General features: G+C 33.6%; 1 protein-coding gene across 2 annotated transcripts in view; it reads left to right on the top strand.

Moving 5' to 3' along the window:
* The first annotated feature begins 432 nt into the window (after positions 1 to 432).
* LOC144960856 (protein ERGIC-53-like) overlaps positions 433 to 16,656 on the top strand; it is a 34,897-nt gene continuing 18,673 nt past the window's right edge. Inside the window, exons 1-6 of one of the 2 annotated variants that reach the window (XM_078894241.1) lie at positions 433 to 687; positions 1,908 to 1,964; positions 3,622 to 3,719; positions 4,713 to 4,835; positions 6,001 to 6,062; positions 12,706 to 12,723. In XM_078894241.1, the coding sequence (XP_078750367.1) occupies positions 519 to 687; positions 1,908 to 1,964; positions 3,622 to 3,719; positions 4,713 to 4,835; positions 6,001 to 6,062; positions 12,706 to 12,723 (527 nt within the window). In that variant the 5' untranslated portion in view covers positions 433 to 518. The remainder of the gene's footprint in view (positions 688 to 1,907; positions 1,965 to 3,621; positions 3,720 to 4,712; positions 4,836 to 6,000; positions 6,063 to 12,705; positions 12,724 to 16,656) is intronic. The other variant, XM_078894242.1, reaches the window with a different exon arrangement.

The following is a 16,656-nucleotide window of genomic DNA, read 5'->3' as shown; positions in this document are numbered from 1 at the left end:
TATAAAACGATTTAGGTGGTGAGAAAAAAAAAAGAACTGATTCGTCATTTCATGATATAAAGTTCTTCCTGATTGTTTTACGACTGTTGCAATGCAGCATTTAGCGCGAGGACCACTACGTATGTTACACGTAGATCTTTTCTTCCCAAGTTGGCAGGATCATCAATCACAAAGTAGGCCAAAGGGGAAGCCCGATCGCTGGTGGACAGAGTAGTTGTCCCTGGCCTGCTGCCATATTGGTCACCTTGGTTTTAACATTTTGGTTGAAAACAAAGTTGATTGTAAGAATATCACTTTATATTAAAAGTGTGAATTTAGAGTTAAGATTATAACAAGATAATTTTTTCAGAATCAGCATGGTTTATAATTGTATAACAACCAATTCTGATAATCTGTCAATAATTTTATCGAGTAAATTGTTATAAATTAACTGGCCATAAAAATAACGTGTGTACCGTGTCAATCTATTTTGGTCGTCCAGCTGCGGTGTTTGCTTCGTTTGACACAAGTAACTCAAAATGTCGTCTGCAATATTGTTATTCCAGTTTTCTGTTCTTCTGAGCTTCTTAGTACTTGCCAATGGGCAAGCTTCAAATGCCAAACGGAGATTTGAATATAAGTACAGTTTTAAAGGCCCTCATCTTGTCCAGAGGGATAAAAGTGTTCCATTTTGGGAATATTTTGACGGTTGGTATCCTTCCATCACTTGGTCACCAAAAGCATGAATGGTGAAAAATTACCGGTTTGTTATTTTTGGTTCTTAGCCACGTGTAAGAAACAGCTGTAGAACAATTTTCAGTGGATAAATGACAAGATCAATCGATTTAAGATGCTATTCAAAAGATTTACATGTCACTGATAATCCATTACGTAGCGATACCGATCCATATGTTGTCATCCAAAATTCGACGAGCAAGGGGCAACCCACGAAGATAGCCCTGACCTGTTGACTTTTATTTGGTGTAGTTGACACTCCATACAACTGTTGTGTTGGTTTATTAAGTTGCGGTCATTGACGCCTTCCAATATGTTGACGTCCATCAATTTTTCCACCAAATGAATGACTTATAAACTAAATTAAACTCCTAGGGATTTTTCTATTTGGGTCAATTTGACCAAGAGGTCAAGTAAGCATTGGTTTATGACTTATCACAAGACTTTTTCTTCTTTTATAAAGATATTGCAATAAAAAAAGGAGACAAATTAAACTTGATTTTATTTTTGATAAGAGAATGGGTGATATGTAGACGTGATTGACAAAAATAATTCATAACTTATCTTTTCTTTTACCAGCCTTGACTCCTTTACAGAAAAAAAAAATACTCATGGTATCTTTTAATATACTATTCAACTTATTGCTAATTAAGTCTTCTATTCTCTTTAAAAGCAAAACAAAACGTAGTTCTTGTAATCCAAAATGGATTCATTCTTATGTCATTTTCAACAAGTGTAGTCAACGACTCACTGCTATTAGATAGATTGGCCACTGATCTGTCCCAAACCACTTTCTGTCAGATCTAAAAGTCTAGCTGGTGGACGGTTGGATCAAAACAAAAAAACCCATTTAACTTTACTTTGACTCCCCAAATTCAGTCCAGTAGAATGTGAAGTGTGAGATGTGTGATCAAGACACTGGAACTCTGTGATCTGCTATTCTTATCCATGTTATTGTTTGCTATTGTTGCATTTCAGATAATAACAAGAAATGAAGTGAGTAGAAAAGTGTCAGAAGACTATAATGAGAGAATAAATCTTTGCAGCGATGAGGATTCAAACCCCCGACCCGACTATTAAGTTAAGGCATCGCTGCAAAGTTTTTATCCTCCATTGTCTTTTGCCACTTTTCATTACTCATTATTAGCAACATAAGTGTCTACTCCACTCTTTTTTCTGAATTTTCATTTCAGATACCTTGGCTGGAGATGAAGGGATCAGAGTCACACCGTCATTGAGAAGCAAGAAAGGTAAGCAAGGGACTACCAAGCAAGTGGGAATTATCCCACAGTTTAGTTGGAAGTTTTGTAAAAAAGCTTCTTGACCATATAGTTTGCTGCTTCCTCTTTCTTGTCATATTATTCTTATAATATAATGTGCGGCGATGTGGTCAAGTGGTATGACACTCGCTGTCGGATTGGAAGGTCCTGAGTTCGAGCCTGGCTCGCCGCATAGTTGAGTCCTTGGAAAAGGCTCTTTACTCACATTCTCTCACAGTACACAGGTGTAAAATGAGTACCTGGCTGTTAACAGCGTTGTCTCTGTCCGGAAAAAAATATAATATCGCCTGACAGGCGTCATGTCTTGTTCTACATGTTACGTGTTGCTGTTGGTCAGGGACCCTTTGTAAAGTGCTTTGAGCACATTTAGTGGATATTGCGCTATATAAAAGCTCTTTTAAAATTTAAAAAATCAAAAATCTTTTTCTTCTTCTCATCATTATCTTCCTTCTCTGGATTCACTAAAGGATTTTCATTTTATTTACTTTAAGGTTAAAGTAAGAGTGAATAAAGTGATAAATAACATTCAGTTTGTTTTTGTCAAAATGTGTTCTATTCTAACAATGAATAGCAAAGTTGTTACAGGATCTGGAGAGGAAAGGAAAGAAAATAACTTTAAAAGTTTGAGTAAATAAAACAATCCTAAATAAATCATCTTCTTTATTTTCATCATCCTCCTTCTCCTCACTCCCACCTTATTTGTCCTTCAGTCTAGGCCTAGGGCTTCAATTTTCAGTTTTGCTTAAAGGATTTCATCCATCAGTTTTATCTGTTGTTTATTGTCATGATAGTCTTGTATGATTAATAGTCTTGAAAACTCTTTGGCGACAACAAGCAAAATAACTGAGCCTTTGGTATAGAACTTAATAGTCTTTAGTGAAGATGCATGCAGGTGATCTACCTATTCTTTCTCTTAACCATGTTAGGACGTATCTGAATTTCTTTTAAGGTGGACGCTCAAGTTTCTGGGTGGGGTCTTTGCACCTCCCATGGTGGGCAGGAGGTCACGCTGTGTCTTCCATCCCCTATGTCTTGTTCTCCGAGTTTCTGTCGTTGTCTCGGTGTCCTTGACTGGGAGGAAAACAGTCAAATGTGTAGTCATAGTTTTGGCATATGATATGTTTTTTACCTTGTAGATCATCTCTCTGTTAAGTAGTGTTATATTTTTCATTTATGTTATAAATATATCTTGGTATGTAAACCTTTGAGGGTGTATTAGTCGGGACTAGTGCTTGTGTCAGGATGAGACATTGAGACGATCTCAAACTATGATAGTGTGCTTTTGGAATCTACATCTGTTCCTTATTCGAACCAATTCCTCTCTGTCTTACTTGTTCTTGGTTGCTTTAATTGGAATTCTAGAACTTTTGACTCTTTCATTTTCTTCCTTTTTGCTGGTGCTGATATGACCTAAATGTGTTGCAAGTGCCTTAAAACCCTTAAAAACAAACAAAAGAAGCTCAAGTTTTTGAGTTTTCTGTTTTCAGTCTAGTTATAGACTCAACCTCTTGGTAGGTCATTTTGTGAATCCAAGACTCACTACATTTTATTAGAAGTGTAACATGCTTTAGTCCAGATTAACTGTGCGTGTTATATTTTTCTCGTGTATTTCTTATCCCAACCATAGGTTCTGTATGGACAAAGAACAAGTTTGAAGCCAAAGGATGGGAATTGGAGGTCGCTGTGAGGGTGACGGGTAGAGGAAGGATTGGAGCTGATGGGATGGTGAGTCCTGCAGCATTGGGAGAATAGGTCCCAAATCACGTTTCTCTTTGCTCATCTTAAATTGTCATTGTTTCCATGGAAGACATATTTAGAAGGTAGTTCAAGGCTGGAGCATGGAATTAGGGGCAGCATGGCTCAGTGGTACGGTCTTTGCTTCATAGCCGAAAGGTACCGAGCTCGATCGCCCGTCACTGCGCTGTGTGGCCTTGAGTAAGTCACCACGCCCTAGCCCAATATGTAGCGTTGCACTTTGGCTGATGCCAGGGTTATTTCAGTCTTTCCTTGGAATAGATCCTAGAGACAAATTTACCCTATGGGATGAATTAAGGGAAATTTTATTTATTTTATGATTTTTTAAAAATTTTATGGATGACTATGTATTTCTATATACAGTAATGAGCCATAAATTTTGCAGATTTTAAAAATTTTTATTAAAGATCAGAGAGGATCAGTTGTTCTTTTGATTTTTGATCCTTTTTCTCCACACTTATTTTACCTATGTTGGATGACATGATGTGCAGGTATGTGGTCTTGTGGTATGACACTCGTTTTCGGATTGGAAGGTCCTGGGTTTGAGCCTCACTCGGTGCATAGTTGAGTCCTTGAAAAAGGCTCTTTACTCACATTCTCTCACCGTACTCAGTTGTAAATTAGTACCTGACAGTTAACAGCTTGTCTCTGTCTGAAAAAATTGTAATATCGCCTAAAAGGCGTCATGTCTCGTTTTACGTGTTATGCGCTGCTGTTGGTCAGGGACCCTTTGTAAAGCACTTTGAACACGTTTAGTTGATATTGTGCTATATGAAAGCTCAAGTTTGTTACAGTTTCTAACATAATGAACTTGAAAAAGCCAGTCAAAAAAAAGTGTTGTGACAATGTCAAATTCCTTTTTCGTTGAAAACCACATTGTCTCTTGTTTTCACTTTTTATAGTTGAAATTTGTTTACTTATTTGATGATTGCTAATTTTATTTCTAAATTTATCTTCTTTCAGGCAATTTGGTTTACAGATCAAAAAAGTCACAGCGAGGACCCCAATCAAAACGTCGTATTTGGTGCCATGGACAAATGGAATGGTTTGGGAGTTTTCCTCGACTCTTTTGATAATGATGGGAAGGTAAGGGTACAGCTGTTATCTGAACCAATTTTGGAGATATCTCAGAATGGAAAAAAAGACTTACTGAAATATTGCCTCGAGTTTAGGAAGTGTGCTATCAACCGTTCATTTGCAGCAATATACCTCTTTTTAAATTATATCTCATTCAAATATATCTATATCGTAACTAGATTTGCTGGACGTTGATAAATTGATCTCAAAGTATTCTCTTGTAAATTTTAATACATTTTAGAATGCTAGAATATTTGAATTGAAAAAGAAAATCTATTAATCTTATTTTTTGAAAAATTAATTTAAAAAAAAAAAAAAATTCAGAATAAAAAATAGGGTTCTAAAATTTAAACAATAAAAAATTTAGAATGAAACAAAACAAAAATTGTACGAGAATTGTTGGAAATCAAAGCTGAGAAACATGAAAACAACCAAAAAAAAAAAAGAAGAAGAAGAAAGACTTGAAGGTGAAAAAAATTTGGAGGGACTTAATAATCATTTGCTCAACAAATTTAAAGTGATTCACTTATTTTTTACAAAACAATCAAATTATTTTTTGTCTGTTCTTTAATTTTTTAAACTAGATTTTTCTTTTTGTATCGATAAAATTTTGGTGTTTTCCTCTACATCAGTAGCTTTAAGAATGGTTTGTTTATTCCCTTGAGACATGAAATCGAATTTCCATTTTACGCCATGTAGTCTTGCGGTATGGCACTCACCTTTGAACCAGAAGGTCCAGGGTTCGATTCGTGAGCAGCTCATGGTTGAGACCTTGGAAGAGGCTCTTTACTCACATTCTCTCACCATACTCAAGTGTAAAATGAGTACTTGGCCGTTAACACATGTATCTGTTGACGTAAAATTGTAATATCACTGAATAGGTGTCATGTCTTGTCCTGCAAGTTAAGTGTTGCTGTTGGCTAGAGACCCTGTGTAAAGCAATTTGAGCACGTTTAGTGGATATTGAGCGATATACAAATGCTCAATTAGAAATTTTAAAAAATTATTTTTTTTACAAATTTTGTCTGTCATGGTTGATTTTAAAGCCAATGATGTGTATATTGTATATTGTTGAGAGCGAATGTTAATGATATGTGTACATTAATGGTGTGTCCCTGCTAACAGCCTACGATTTTCTCTCGTCTCCACTAACATATTTTGTTTTCCAAACCAGGGTAACAACCCTTATATCAGCGCAGTCAGAAATGATGGAACAGCTAGTTACGACCACCAGAAGTGAGTTTCTGTTTTTTGTTTTTTTTGTTTTTTTTTTTTTTTAATTCCTTGTGATCAATGAAATAATAATTATTTTTTTTTTTATTTTTTTATTTTTTTTTTAATTCGTGGGTCATCACCTCTCTTGGCTCTTTTGTCATGGGATGTCTTTCTTCTACCCTGATTTTATTTCCTTATCCCCCCCATTTCACCCGTTTTCAATGTGCCTCAATTATTATTATTATTATTATTATTATTATTATTATTATTATTATTATTATTATTATTATTATTAGTATTATTATGATTATTAGTATTATTATTATTTTTATTTATTATTATTATTATTATTATTTAGTATTATTATGATTATTATTATTATTATTATTATTATTTTATTATTATTATTATTATTATTATTATTATTAGTATTATTATGATTATTAGTATTATTATTATTATTATTAGTATTATTATGATTATTATTATTATTATTATTATTATTATTATTATTATTATTATTATTATTATATTATTATATTATTATTATTAGTATTATTATATTATTATTATTATTATATTATTATTTATTATTATTATTTTATTATTATTATTATTATTATTATTATATTATTATATTATTATTATTATTGATTATTATTATTATTATGATTATTAGTATTATTATTATTATATTATTATTATTATTATTATTATTAGTATTATATATTATTAGTATTATTATTATTATTATTATTATTATTATTATTATTATTATTATTATTATTATTATATTTTATTATTATTATTATATTATTATGTATTATTATTATTATTATGATTATATTATTATTAGTATTATTATTATTATTATTATTATTATTATTATTATTATTATTATTATTATTATTATTAGTATTATATTATATTATTATTATTATTGTATTATTTATTAGTATTATTATTGTTATTACGATTGTTGTTGTTATTATGGTGATTATGATAAGCTGAGTTTTATCATCCATCGAGATTCATTGATTTCTCAAATAGCTTTACTGATTTAAACCTACATTCATTCTTCCAACCGATATTTGTTGTTGCCTGGACAGTTAACTTGTAACTTGTAATGTACAAGATATTTTGTGATGAGTTGGCAATTAAAGTTATATTATCGATCTTGTTTACACGTCTAGAATCTCGAGAAATGCAAAGAATGTTTTTTTGTATTTTGTATGAAAACTCATTGAAACCAAAAAAAAAACAAAAAAATTGATTTCTAAAGTGATGAATGCAAAATGTAGAATAACTATTTTAAGTAATAAACAAAAATGAATAAAACAACTTTAAAAAATAACAAAATACCAAACACGTAACGTTTCGGGCTCAAAACCCTTCCTAAGATTATCAGATAACTGATAACTGTCTTGATAACGATAGTATATTGTAACAACATCTTAGATGTGAAGTCTACTTTTTCACTGTGTCATCTCAAATGTCGTATATTATAAATAACTGTAAAAGAAACATCCACTTTTAGGACATTGAATCGGTGGAAACAAATAATTTATGTTCTCGCAATAATATAAGGAGAATTCGTTTATCATCAATTCTGTCTCTTAGTTATATGTCCAACACAGTGAATACTGGGCTTGCCAACAGTATATTTGTTTTCTCTTATTTTAATACGTTTTGAGGTCCAAAATATGACAATATGGGAATGTTGACTAAAATGAATGAAATACAGTTTGTGACAATAAGGGGGAAAAAAAAAAAAAAAGTAGAGTTGATGGTTATTAACTACCGTCTTCACCAAGATGAGAATCTGAATGAATAGTCAGACAGATGATTGACATAGGAATTGCAAGATGTGCCCACCCTCTCTAGCTTGATAAATTGAGCTTTATATAGCGCAATATCCACTAATTGTGCTCAAAGCGCTTTACAAGGGGTCCCTGGTCAACAGCAACATTAAACATGTAGGACGGGACATGATGCCTGTTAGGAGATATTACAATTATTCGGACAGAGACAACGCTGTTAATGGCCGGGTACTCATTTTACACCTGTGTACGATGAGAAAATGTGAGTAAAGACTCAACTATGCACCAAGCGCGAGGCTCGAACCCAGGACATTCCGATCCGAAAGCGAGTGTCATACCACTAGACCACATAGCCACACGGACTGATAATAGTAGCGAGTCTCGCAGTCCGAATGACGCTTGCGTGATTCAGTCATGGTCGATAAGTATAGCTGCTCTCTCCATCCATGTTGTTAATTGTTTCCATTGGTCACGGTCATGGGCCAGAGTTTTGAGGCTGTCAAGATATTGTCGTGACTTTAGTACGGAGGGCACTGCAGTATTTCTTAGTTCTTCAGGGATTAATTCGGCTTCATAAGTAGCTTGATAAGTCTCCGTAAATTCAGCTGATGTTAAATTTGAAATTTTGGACTGCTGCACATGTTGAAAATATGATTTTTCGGGGGGAGTGGCGGGATAATAAATATGAGAAAATTGGCCTAAATATCGGGAAAAATGTGATTATTTTTTTCAAATGGTCAAGGTTTGTTGTCAATCCTGGAATTCTAATATAAGGACGACTCAGCTCAGATGTATACAATATTTCTCAAGCTGGGTTGGGTTCTTGACCTCCCATAGTGAGCAGCGAGGTACTTACTGTACCTTCTATCCCCCTATATCTGTTTTCCAACATGCTTTCTGTTTGTCTTTGTCTTGGGATGAGATTAATAGGTTTTGTCCTAGCCCTGGTTAGGACAACCCTAGCTGGGAGGGAAACAATCAAATGTATAGTTAAGAGTTTTGGGAGATGATCTTTTTTGTCTTGTAAACCATCTCTCTGTTATCAACTGTATTATGATTTGTTTACATATTATATATGACTTGTAAACATTTGAGTGTATTCCTCTTGGTGGGGATCTGTGCTTGTGTCTGGATGAGACTTTTAAGTGATCTCAAACTAAGCACTATGATAGTGTGCTCTTGGAATCTACATCTGTTTCCTATTTGAACAAATCCCCTTTGTCTTACCTTTTTTTGATAAACCAAAAGCACTGCTATCATCGGTTATCTTTTTCACCCTGCTATAAACAGAAAGTATAATTATTACTAATACTGCCACTGATATAATCTTCTTAAAAAAAGCCAAAAATGCTTTTAAACTCATTAAAGTATTATTAACATACATAACAATGAAATCCCAACATTTTTTTTCCATTTTCTGAAGTAGGCCACTGCATCAGATTCGAGTTAATTTACTTTTCAAATATTTTCTATATTCCATTCTCATTATGCTAGAGCTAAAACTTTTAAATGATATACCGCTCTCCACATTACAACAATAATCATTATACTCCCCAACTTGCTTTGCCATATATATGCCGAGAAATCCATCACCGTGTCTTTGTGTATCATCAGGTGGTTTGTAAATCCTTTTAAGAGAGTAGATCTGTGCTCATGGAATCAAAAGTAAATAAAAATGTGAAATTGAATGTAAGCTTCAATTTAATATACGAAAACAGATAAAATGGACATTTCGGGTTTCCCCCTTTATCAACAAAACAGGATGAATGAAACACTACAGACGAATGAGATAATGTGGTAGTGGCATTATTAAGATGAATAAACAATAACATTGACAGGCAGGAAATAGTATGCTACTTTGTAAGGAAGCACAAATTAAAATAGAGCAATAGAAATTTTTAAAACAGTGTGCAATTGATTAAGTCAAAAGAGGGGGAGGAATCAAAAACTCTCCAAGTTTGCTAGACCAGTTTTCATCATCTCACCCATTAGGTCAGAGGATAAGGTTATAGGTCATCCTGGAAATGAACTGAATAACAGGCCTGGTTGATAATTTAGTGGTCATTCTTGACGTGCATTTGATTCTACTGAATGAAAAAGATACTCTGAATCATCGAATATTGCTTTAGTCATGAGTCTACCAAATAGTGTTGAAAGTGCTTAACCCTCTCCTTACCACCTACAGAAAAATCATCACATTTGTTACACAATATACATATTTCTTATCCAGATTTATTTTGTACTTCACAAACTTCAAAGAATGATCTTTGTTTAATTAATAAGAACAATTTTTCTGCTGGGTAAGCCTGCCATTTTTGGGAAAATACTGAAAATGATCGGTAAGGAAAGAGTTAAACTTGAACTCCTACACACTAATGAACTTAGACAATTTTTATTTCTTCTAATTTTGGAATCAACAACAATGGAGCATGCTGCACTTGTTATCGTTGCTTGTGCTGGCATCATTAGCTTGAGTGAATTGACTATTGAAGTGTTTTCCTGTGCATGGTTTGGTGCTGAGATTTAAAAATAAATGATATAATGATTGAGCTTTACATTGAGCTTTTTTTATATAGCGCAATATCCACTAATTGTGCTCAAAGTGCTTTACAAGGGGTCCCTGACCACCAGCAACACGTAACATGTAGAATGAAACATGAATGACGCCTGTTAGGCAATATTTCAAATTTTTTTTTATAACAGAGACAATGCTGGCACCGTCCAGGTACTCATTTTACACTTGAGTACGTGAGAGAATGTGGGTAATGAGCCTTTTCCAAGGACTCAAGTATGCGCCGAGCAAGGCTCGAACCCAGGACCTTCCAATCGGAAAGCGAGTGTCATACCACTAGACCACATAGCCGCAATAATATTGTACATTTGTTTAGCACCACTTATCCTGCTAGATAAAACAGGCTCTATCGGGTGTGTTCCAAAAGTGACAAAGTTCATGTATACTAGTACAATGGCTTATGAATTTGATTTCATCCATATCCGATCCACCATGAATGCAGACATGAACACAGCACGCATACACACTTACCTGCGGACGAGGGAGTGCATACATAAAATATAAAACTATTGGAGTAGGAGTTCCTTGAAACACGACTGAAAAAAGATGCGTTTTCAGTTTGTTTTTTGAAACGTTTCGAGGGATGTTAATTATCTGATTTCTACAGGGAATATATTCCTCATTGTGGGGCCGGGCCATGTAAGGCTTTTCACCCTACTTTAAGCCTAGTTTTAGGGATCTTTAGAATTTATGAGTCCGAGGAACGCAGGCATCTTTGCAGTTCATGTATCTCAAAGAGCTGTCAGATAAGAAGGGCGGGGCACCGTTATCTAGACATCTGAAAATTAATGTTGCTACTTTGTGTTCTATACATTCTCTCACGGGCAACCGTGAGATGTGCAGCTTCATCTTGGCACGTCTTTTTCATTACTATGCATACTGCAGTATAATGATAATAGTAATAAGAATATTGCGCAATTTGTCGGAACCCGAGAGCACTTGAAACATGAGATGATTTCTTATTTTAGGAAAATGAACATGTTGAGAACATTTTTGTTTTTTAAAAAAATGAGAAACAAGAACTCTGGTCTACTAATCTTTCAATTAAAAAAAAAAAAAGCAACCCCCCCCCCCCCCCACACCACCAAAGAAAGAAAAAAAAGTAATAGAAATCTGAGATTTATATTTTTTTATTCTTGGCAACACTTGCAGGGCATCTATTTTCTATTCATTGTTATTATTATTTCTCTATCTTTACACTACTGCTGTGACTAAACAGTGTTAGTTTTAATGTAAATCCCATCATTGTGAACAAAATTTGAATTTGAAAAAAAAGGAATAATAATATTGAAGATTATTTGTTTTGCACTACTGTTATCCACTGTTATTTATTTTATTATTTTTTTTTCTTTCTGCTCTTTCCATTTTTATTATTTTTAAAAAAATTTTTGACTGATTTTTAACATGTCGGTTGAAAATTCATGGGACTACAATATCAAATTGGTGTGGTCGTCCTTATGGAATAAATTTTGTTATTATCCCCGGTCTTCTTTATGACTTTTCCAACTCGCCTTTTCCTACTCCTACTTGAGACTAAGCTTGAGTTTATTCAGCGCAATATCCACTAAACATGCTCAAAGCAAGAGAACTGAAGCCAAAAGCAATACATAGATTAATCCTCTCCTTACCAACTATAGGAAAATTGTCAAATTCGTTACGATACAACCAACATTTTTCTTATTCAAATTTCTCTTGTACGTCATAAAATGTAAAGAAAATGAACAGTGTGTTGTAGAGCATGTTTTGCTAAAGAAATTATTTATCGCAAGAACTTACTGCTATTGTGTTTGAGTGATAAAAAATATATTTTTTATGTTAGTTGGGTGTGTTTTTATGTTAGTTGGGTGTGAATTTTTGGGGAAAATCCTGAAAAGGGCAGGTAAGCAGAGAGTTAAGACCAGACAGGAGACCTATGTATGGCGCTATCTCTTTTTTAAAATTTTAAAAATAATTTTTCTCCAAGATAGAAAGAATGCTGTTACTATTTTTTTTTTTTTTTTTACACCCGAGTACGATGAAAGCATGAGTGAAGAGCCTTTCCCCCAAGGACTCAACTTTGCATTGCCCAGTGTGTGGCTCAAACCTGGGACCAAAAGGTCTGAAAGGCTAGTGTCATACTACATGACCACAAAGCTTTACTTCCCCATTCTACTACTCACCCCCCCCCACACACACACTCCTCCACCTCTTCTTCTACTCGTCCTCCACTTCGCCTTTTCATTTCTTTACCTTTTTCGTTTATATTTCTTGTTCCCACCAATGAATGTTGAAGAATGGAGGAAGCCATGAGGTAAAGACACCTATATTCATTCTTTCATTCACTCACTCGTTCATTTCTTTGATTTGAGGAATCACTTTTCTATATGAATATTTATCTACTTGTGTATACTCGTAAAAGTAGATTTATCGTTTTGTCTGCTTATTTTTTCATTTAATGATTTGGCTATTTGTATTTTCACTGTAAAATAATGTTGTTTTTTTTTCTGGGGGCTTAATTTATAAAGATTTATTATTGCAGCCCTTTTTAACAATCTATCTTTGCTAATCAATGTATTTATTTGCTTTGTAGTGAAAACAATTGATTCCCCTCCCCACCCCCACCACTAACCTTCTTTTTGTATGATGATTTTGGCTTGATTTGTGTGCAGATGTTATAATTATAATGATTAACCCTATCATGTTTTTCTTTTATATGATATATCTTTTGATGTAAAACCAACTAACTTGCACTTGTGTGCAGATGTTATAATTATAATGATTAACCCTGTCATATTTTTCTTTTATATGATATATCTTTTGATGTAAAACCAACTAACTTGCACTTGTAGATAGATGATAGTGTAATTTTTAGAAAGCTGGTTCCAAACTGTCTAAAACTCTAGAGACTGTTCAGTTTTATTCTAAGCTAGCGTTGTCTGAGACACTCTATCTCAAAGCACATACTTGCTAACCAATAGGATTTCTCATATTTTAATACGCTCTGCGGTCTTAATCGTGATAAGATGGGAACTTGACCAAAATATGTTAAATGCAAGAAAGTTTGTAACATATGAGGGGGGAAATAATAAAAAGATAGTCTCCATCCTTGATGTGAAAGTGGGGGTTAGTGCAGTAAAATGAATGGATATGGCTGCACTGTCTCTATGGATGCTTGCCATTAACAATGTGTGTGTTTGTGTGTGTGTGTGTGTGTGTGTGTGTTACTTCAAGTGCTTCAGTATGTTCTTAGTATCCAGTTAGTAATTTGTTTCCATTAGTCTCTGTCCAGTGCTAGTTTTCTTAGCTTTTGAATGTCGTCATGTGTGTTGAGGTGCTGAGGCAATTGGATGTTTCCTTGTATTGTTAAAATTAGTTCTTCAGTTGTTGTTTCTAAATATATTTGATATTTTTTTGAGATCTTGATTCAATGTTGTTGGAAGTGAAGTTGGTGTACACCCTCTGTATTTGGCTCCTTGTTTGAAATAATCGTCCATTGAGGTTTCAGCTGAAATATTTTTATCTCATTGTAATACATGCCTGAACAGTTTCCATCTTTGCTGCTTTATTTGCATACTGACTGGTTTGGTTGTACTCTGCATCTGTCATCCTCATTACATTAGTGCAGTAAAAATGGGGCTTAAAGGCAATTCTTCAAACTTTTCATCCTATTTCACTTTTTTTCCCCAGTCAGCACTAATAATAGTTGTATAAATGGGAATTTTCATATTTTTGATCAGTTCATAGCCATCGTTAACTTTTAAGCCTGACACTGACCAAAATATTACGTCAAAAGACAAGTCTTTGGCTACAAAATAAATCAGATTGTGAGTTGCATTCATCAATAGTTAAACCAAATGGGATCACTTGTTTCCTTGAGCTCTATTAACGACAACTCACTAGACGCTGTACAAACCTTTAAAAATGACGTCAAACTATTAAGTCCTAGTGAGTTCGAGTGTCAGGCTACAAGTTAACAATGGCTAAGGTCAGTTTCAATATATATTAAATTATTTTTTGGCATTCGCCTCATCCTGACTTAATACCAATTAGACACAATGGGTCATATTATATTTCATCATTTTTACCAAGATAATAGTCACAGTTATGTGGCTACATTCGTATACTATATACCAACGTTTATCAAGGGGGGATGATATGCAGATCTCTAACACTTCAATTATTTATTTAAAACTGTAATTGTTCCCTTTAATCGCATGTGTTTTGTCAATTGAGCAAATATATAATATTTTGTTTTGTAACCTAAATTCTTTTCCCCTTCTTTCACATTTAAAAAAAAAAATATTATTAATTTTAATACATTCTTTTCATAAGCTCTCAATCTCCTTTTTGCAATGTAGAGGAAGGTTTAAACAAAAAAAGTTACTGTATTTTATGCATGGAAAGTTTTGTTTTTAAAAAAATGATTAGTATTTTTTATCATTATTTTATATTACTAGGAAAAAGCCCACAATTTCGCGGGGAAAGAACTATTTTCATTCGATATTGTACTCACCATCATTTAATATAAATCAATGACTTACGCTTACTTAGTCTAAGTTTAGGCTCTGATTCTTGACATATTCATGTATATAGATTCTAGCATAGAGAATGACAGTAACAGTAACGAACAGGTGGGGAAGCCAGCAGTACCAATGTACCCACATTAACTGCGAAAATAAACCTGTAGTAGCAGACGTGAGCAGAGTTGAAAGACGATCCTGGGATTGAGAACTTACCTTACAGTACAGTACTCTGGTGATCATGTTTTGATTGTTGATTGGTAAAATTGAGAGTTTGCCCATAATTCAAAAACTAAGTAATATACACTGATCTATACATACATGAAAGAAAATGGCTGTTTTGACCACTTTAATCCTGAGGTCAAATGAAAATCTGAAGCAGATGCAAATAGTATCAATCAAGTGGTACTCCATCATAATATGTCTACTTTTGGTTTGTTCGGGCTAGAAGCTAGACAGATATCATTAACAGTTTGCCGATAACGCTTAACTAAATATTTCCCAGGGCAATAATTATCACATTGATGGCTTGAAAACGACAGTAATATTAGAGTTGAGGGTGTGGCCATAAGTTAAACCTGGGTATTATCCACCCGAAACCATCACATTGAAAGCATCAAAGGGGCAATAATAATACTCGATGTCATAAATCGATGAAAACTGTTGAAAACTTAGTGCAGATCTGCAATCCTTTAAAGTAATTAAGTGAATACATTATTTCGGATGCAACGATTTGTTTAAAAATGCCAAACTGACAACTTTTTACAGTGTTGAGATTGGTTGTTTTTGAGAGTGTTAGTGTCGGTACAATTTTTATGATATCTGTGTGACTCAATGAACTTTCAAATTGACTTTAAGTTATAAAAGGAAATCAAATTATCTGTTTATCCATCTGTAAAAAGTACATTTCTAATTTTCAAATCTTTCAGTAGAGTTGTGCGCCGTGTAATTTTTTTTTATTGACTCAAATATCACAAGGCTATATTTTTTTAAAAAGAAAGGATATTTTTCTTCCCATTTTGCACTGTTTTAATTTTTCTTAATTTTTACTAATAATATACTTTTAATTAATCACATTTTTGTGTTTAGTAATATATATAATTTTTTTTTCATTTGGATGAAAATGTTATTTGATAAGCATGTGTTGTCCATTTTCTTGTAGGTTGATATTGTGATAAAAAGAAAAAAAGAAGCAATTCCTTTAAGGGGGGGGGGGGGGGGGGGGGGGGGGGAGGGGGGGAGCGACATTAAAAATGATGAATTTTGTCCAAGTTTGCTAAAATTAGATTTTGGTGGGATGTTGTCCTGTGACCATTTGTCTGCATAAAACATTGCATGAGAACTTCATCTTCAGTTTTTGTCGACTCAAAATAATGTATTTTGTGACCCATAGTATGGTTAAATCCTGCCAATTTTTAGTTTCAGTGGACTGATTTCATGAAAGAATATCAAATAGTCTTTATAACTAAGTAAAGGCAAAAACATATCAATGAAAAGTAAAAACTCTCCTCTTTCTTCAACAACCAATCATTTTGTTCTTAATTATGTCTTGTGGTCACAATCCAATCCGAGAGTGCTCAAAGTGCTTTACAAGGGTTCCCTGACCAATAGCACCACGTAACATGTAGAACAAGACATGACACCTGTTAGACGATATTTCAATTTTTTTTTTCTGACAGGGATAACACTGTCAACAGCCAGGTACTCATTTTACACCTGAGTAC

Source organism: Berghia stephanieae, chromosome 15 (assembly GCF_034508935.2).
Source record: "Berghia stephanieae isolate SIO BIC M18660-M18661 chromosome 15, UCSD_Bste_1.3, whole genome shotgun sequence".
Taxonomy (NCBI): Eukaryota; Metazoa; Mollusca; class Gastropoda; order Nudibranchia; family Aeolidiidae; genus Berghia; species Berghia stephanieae.
This window is presented reverse-complemented; position numbering and strand designations above follow the sequence as displayed.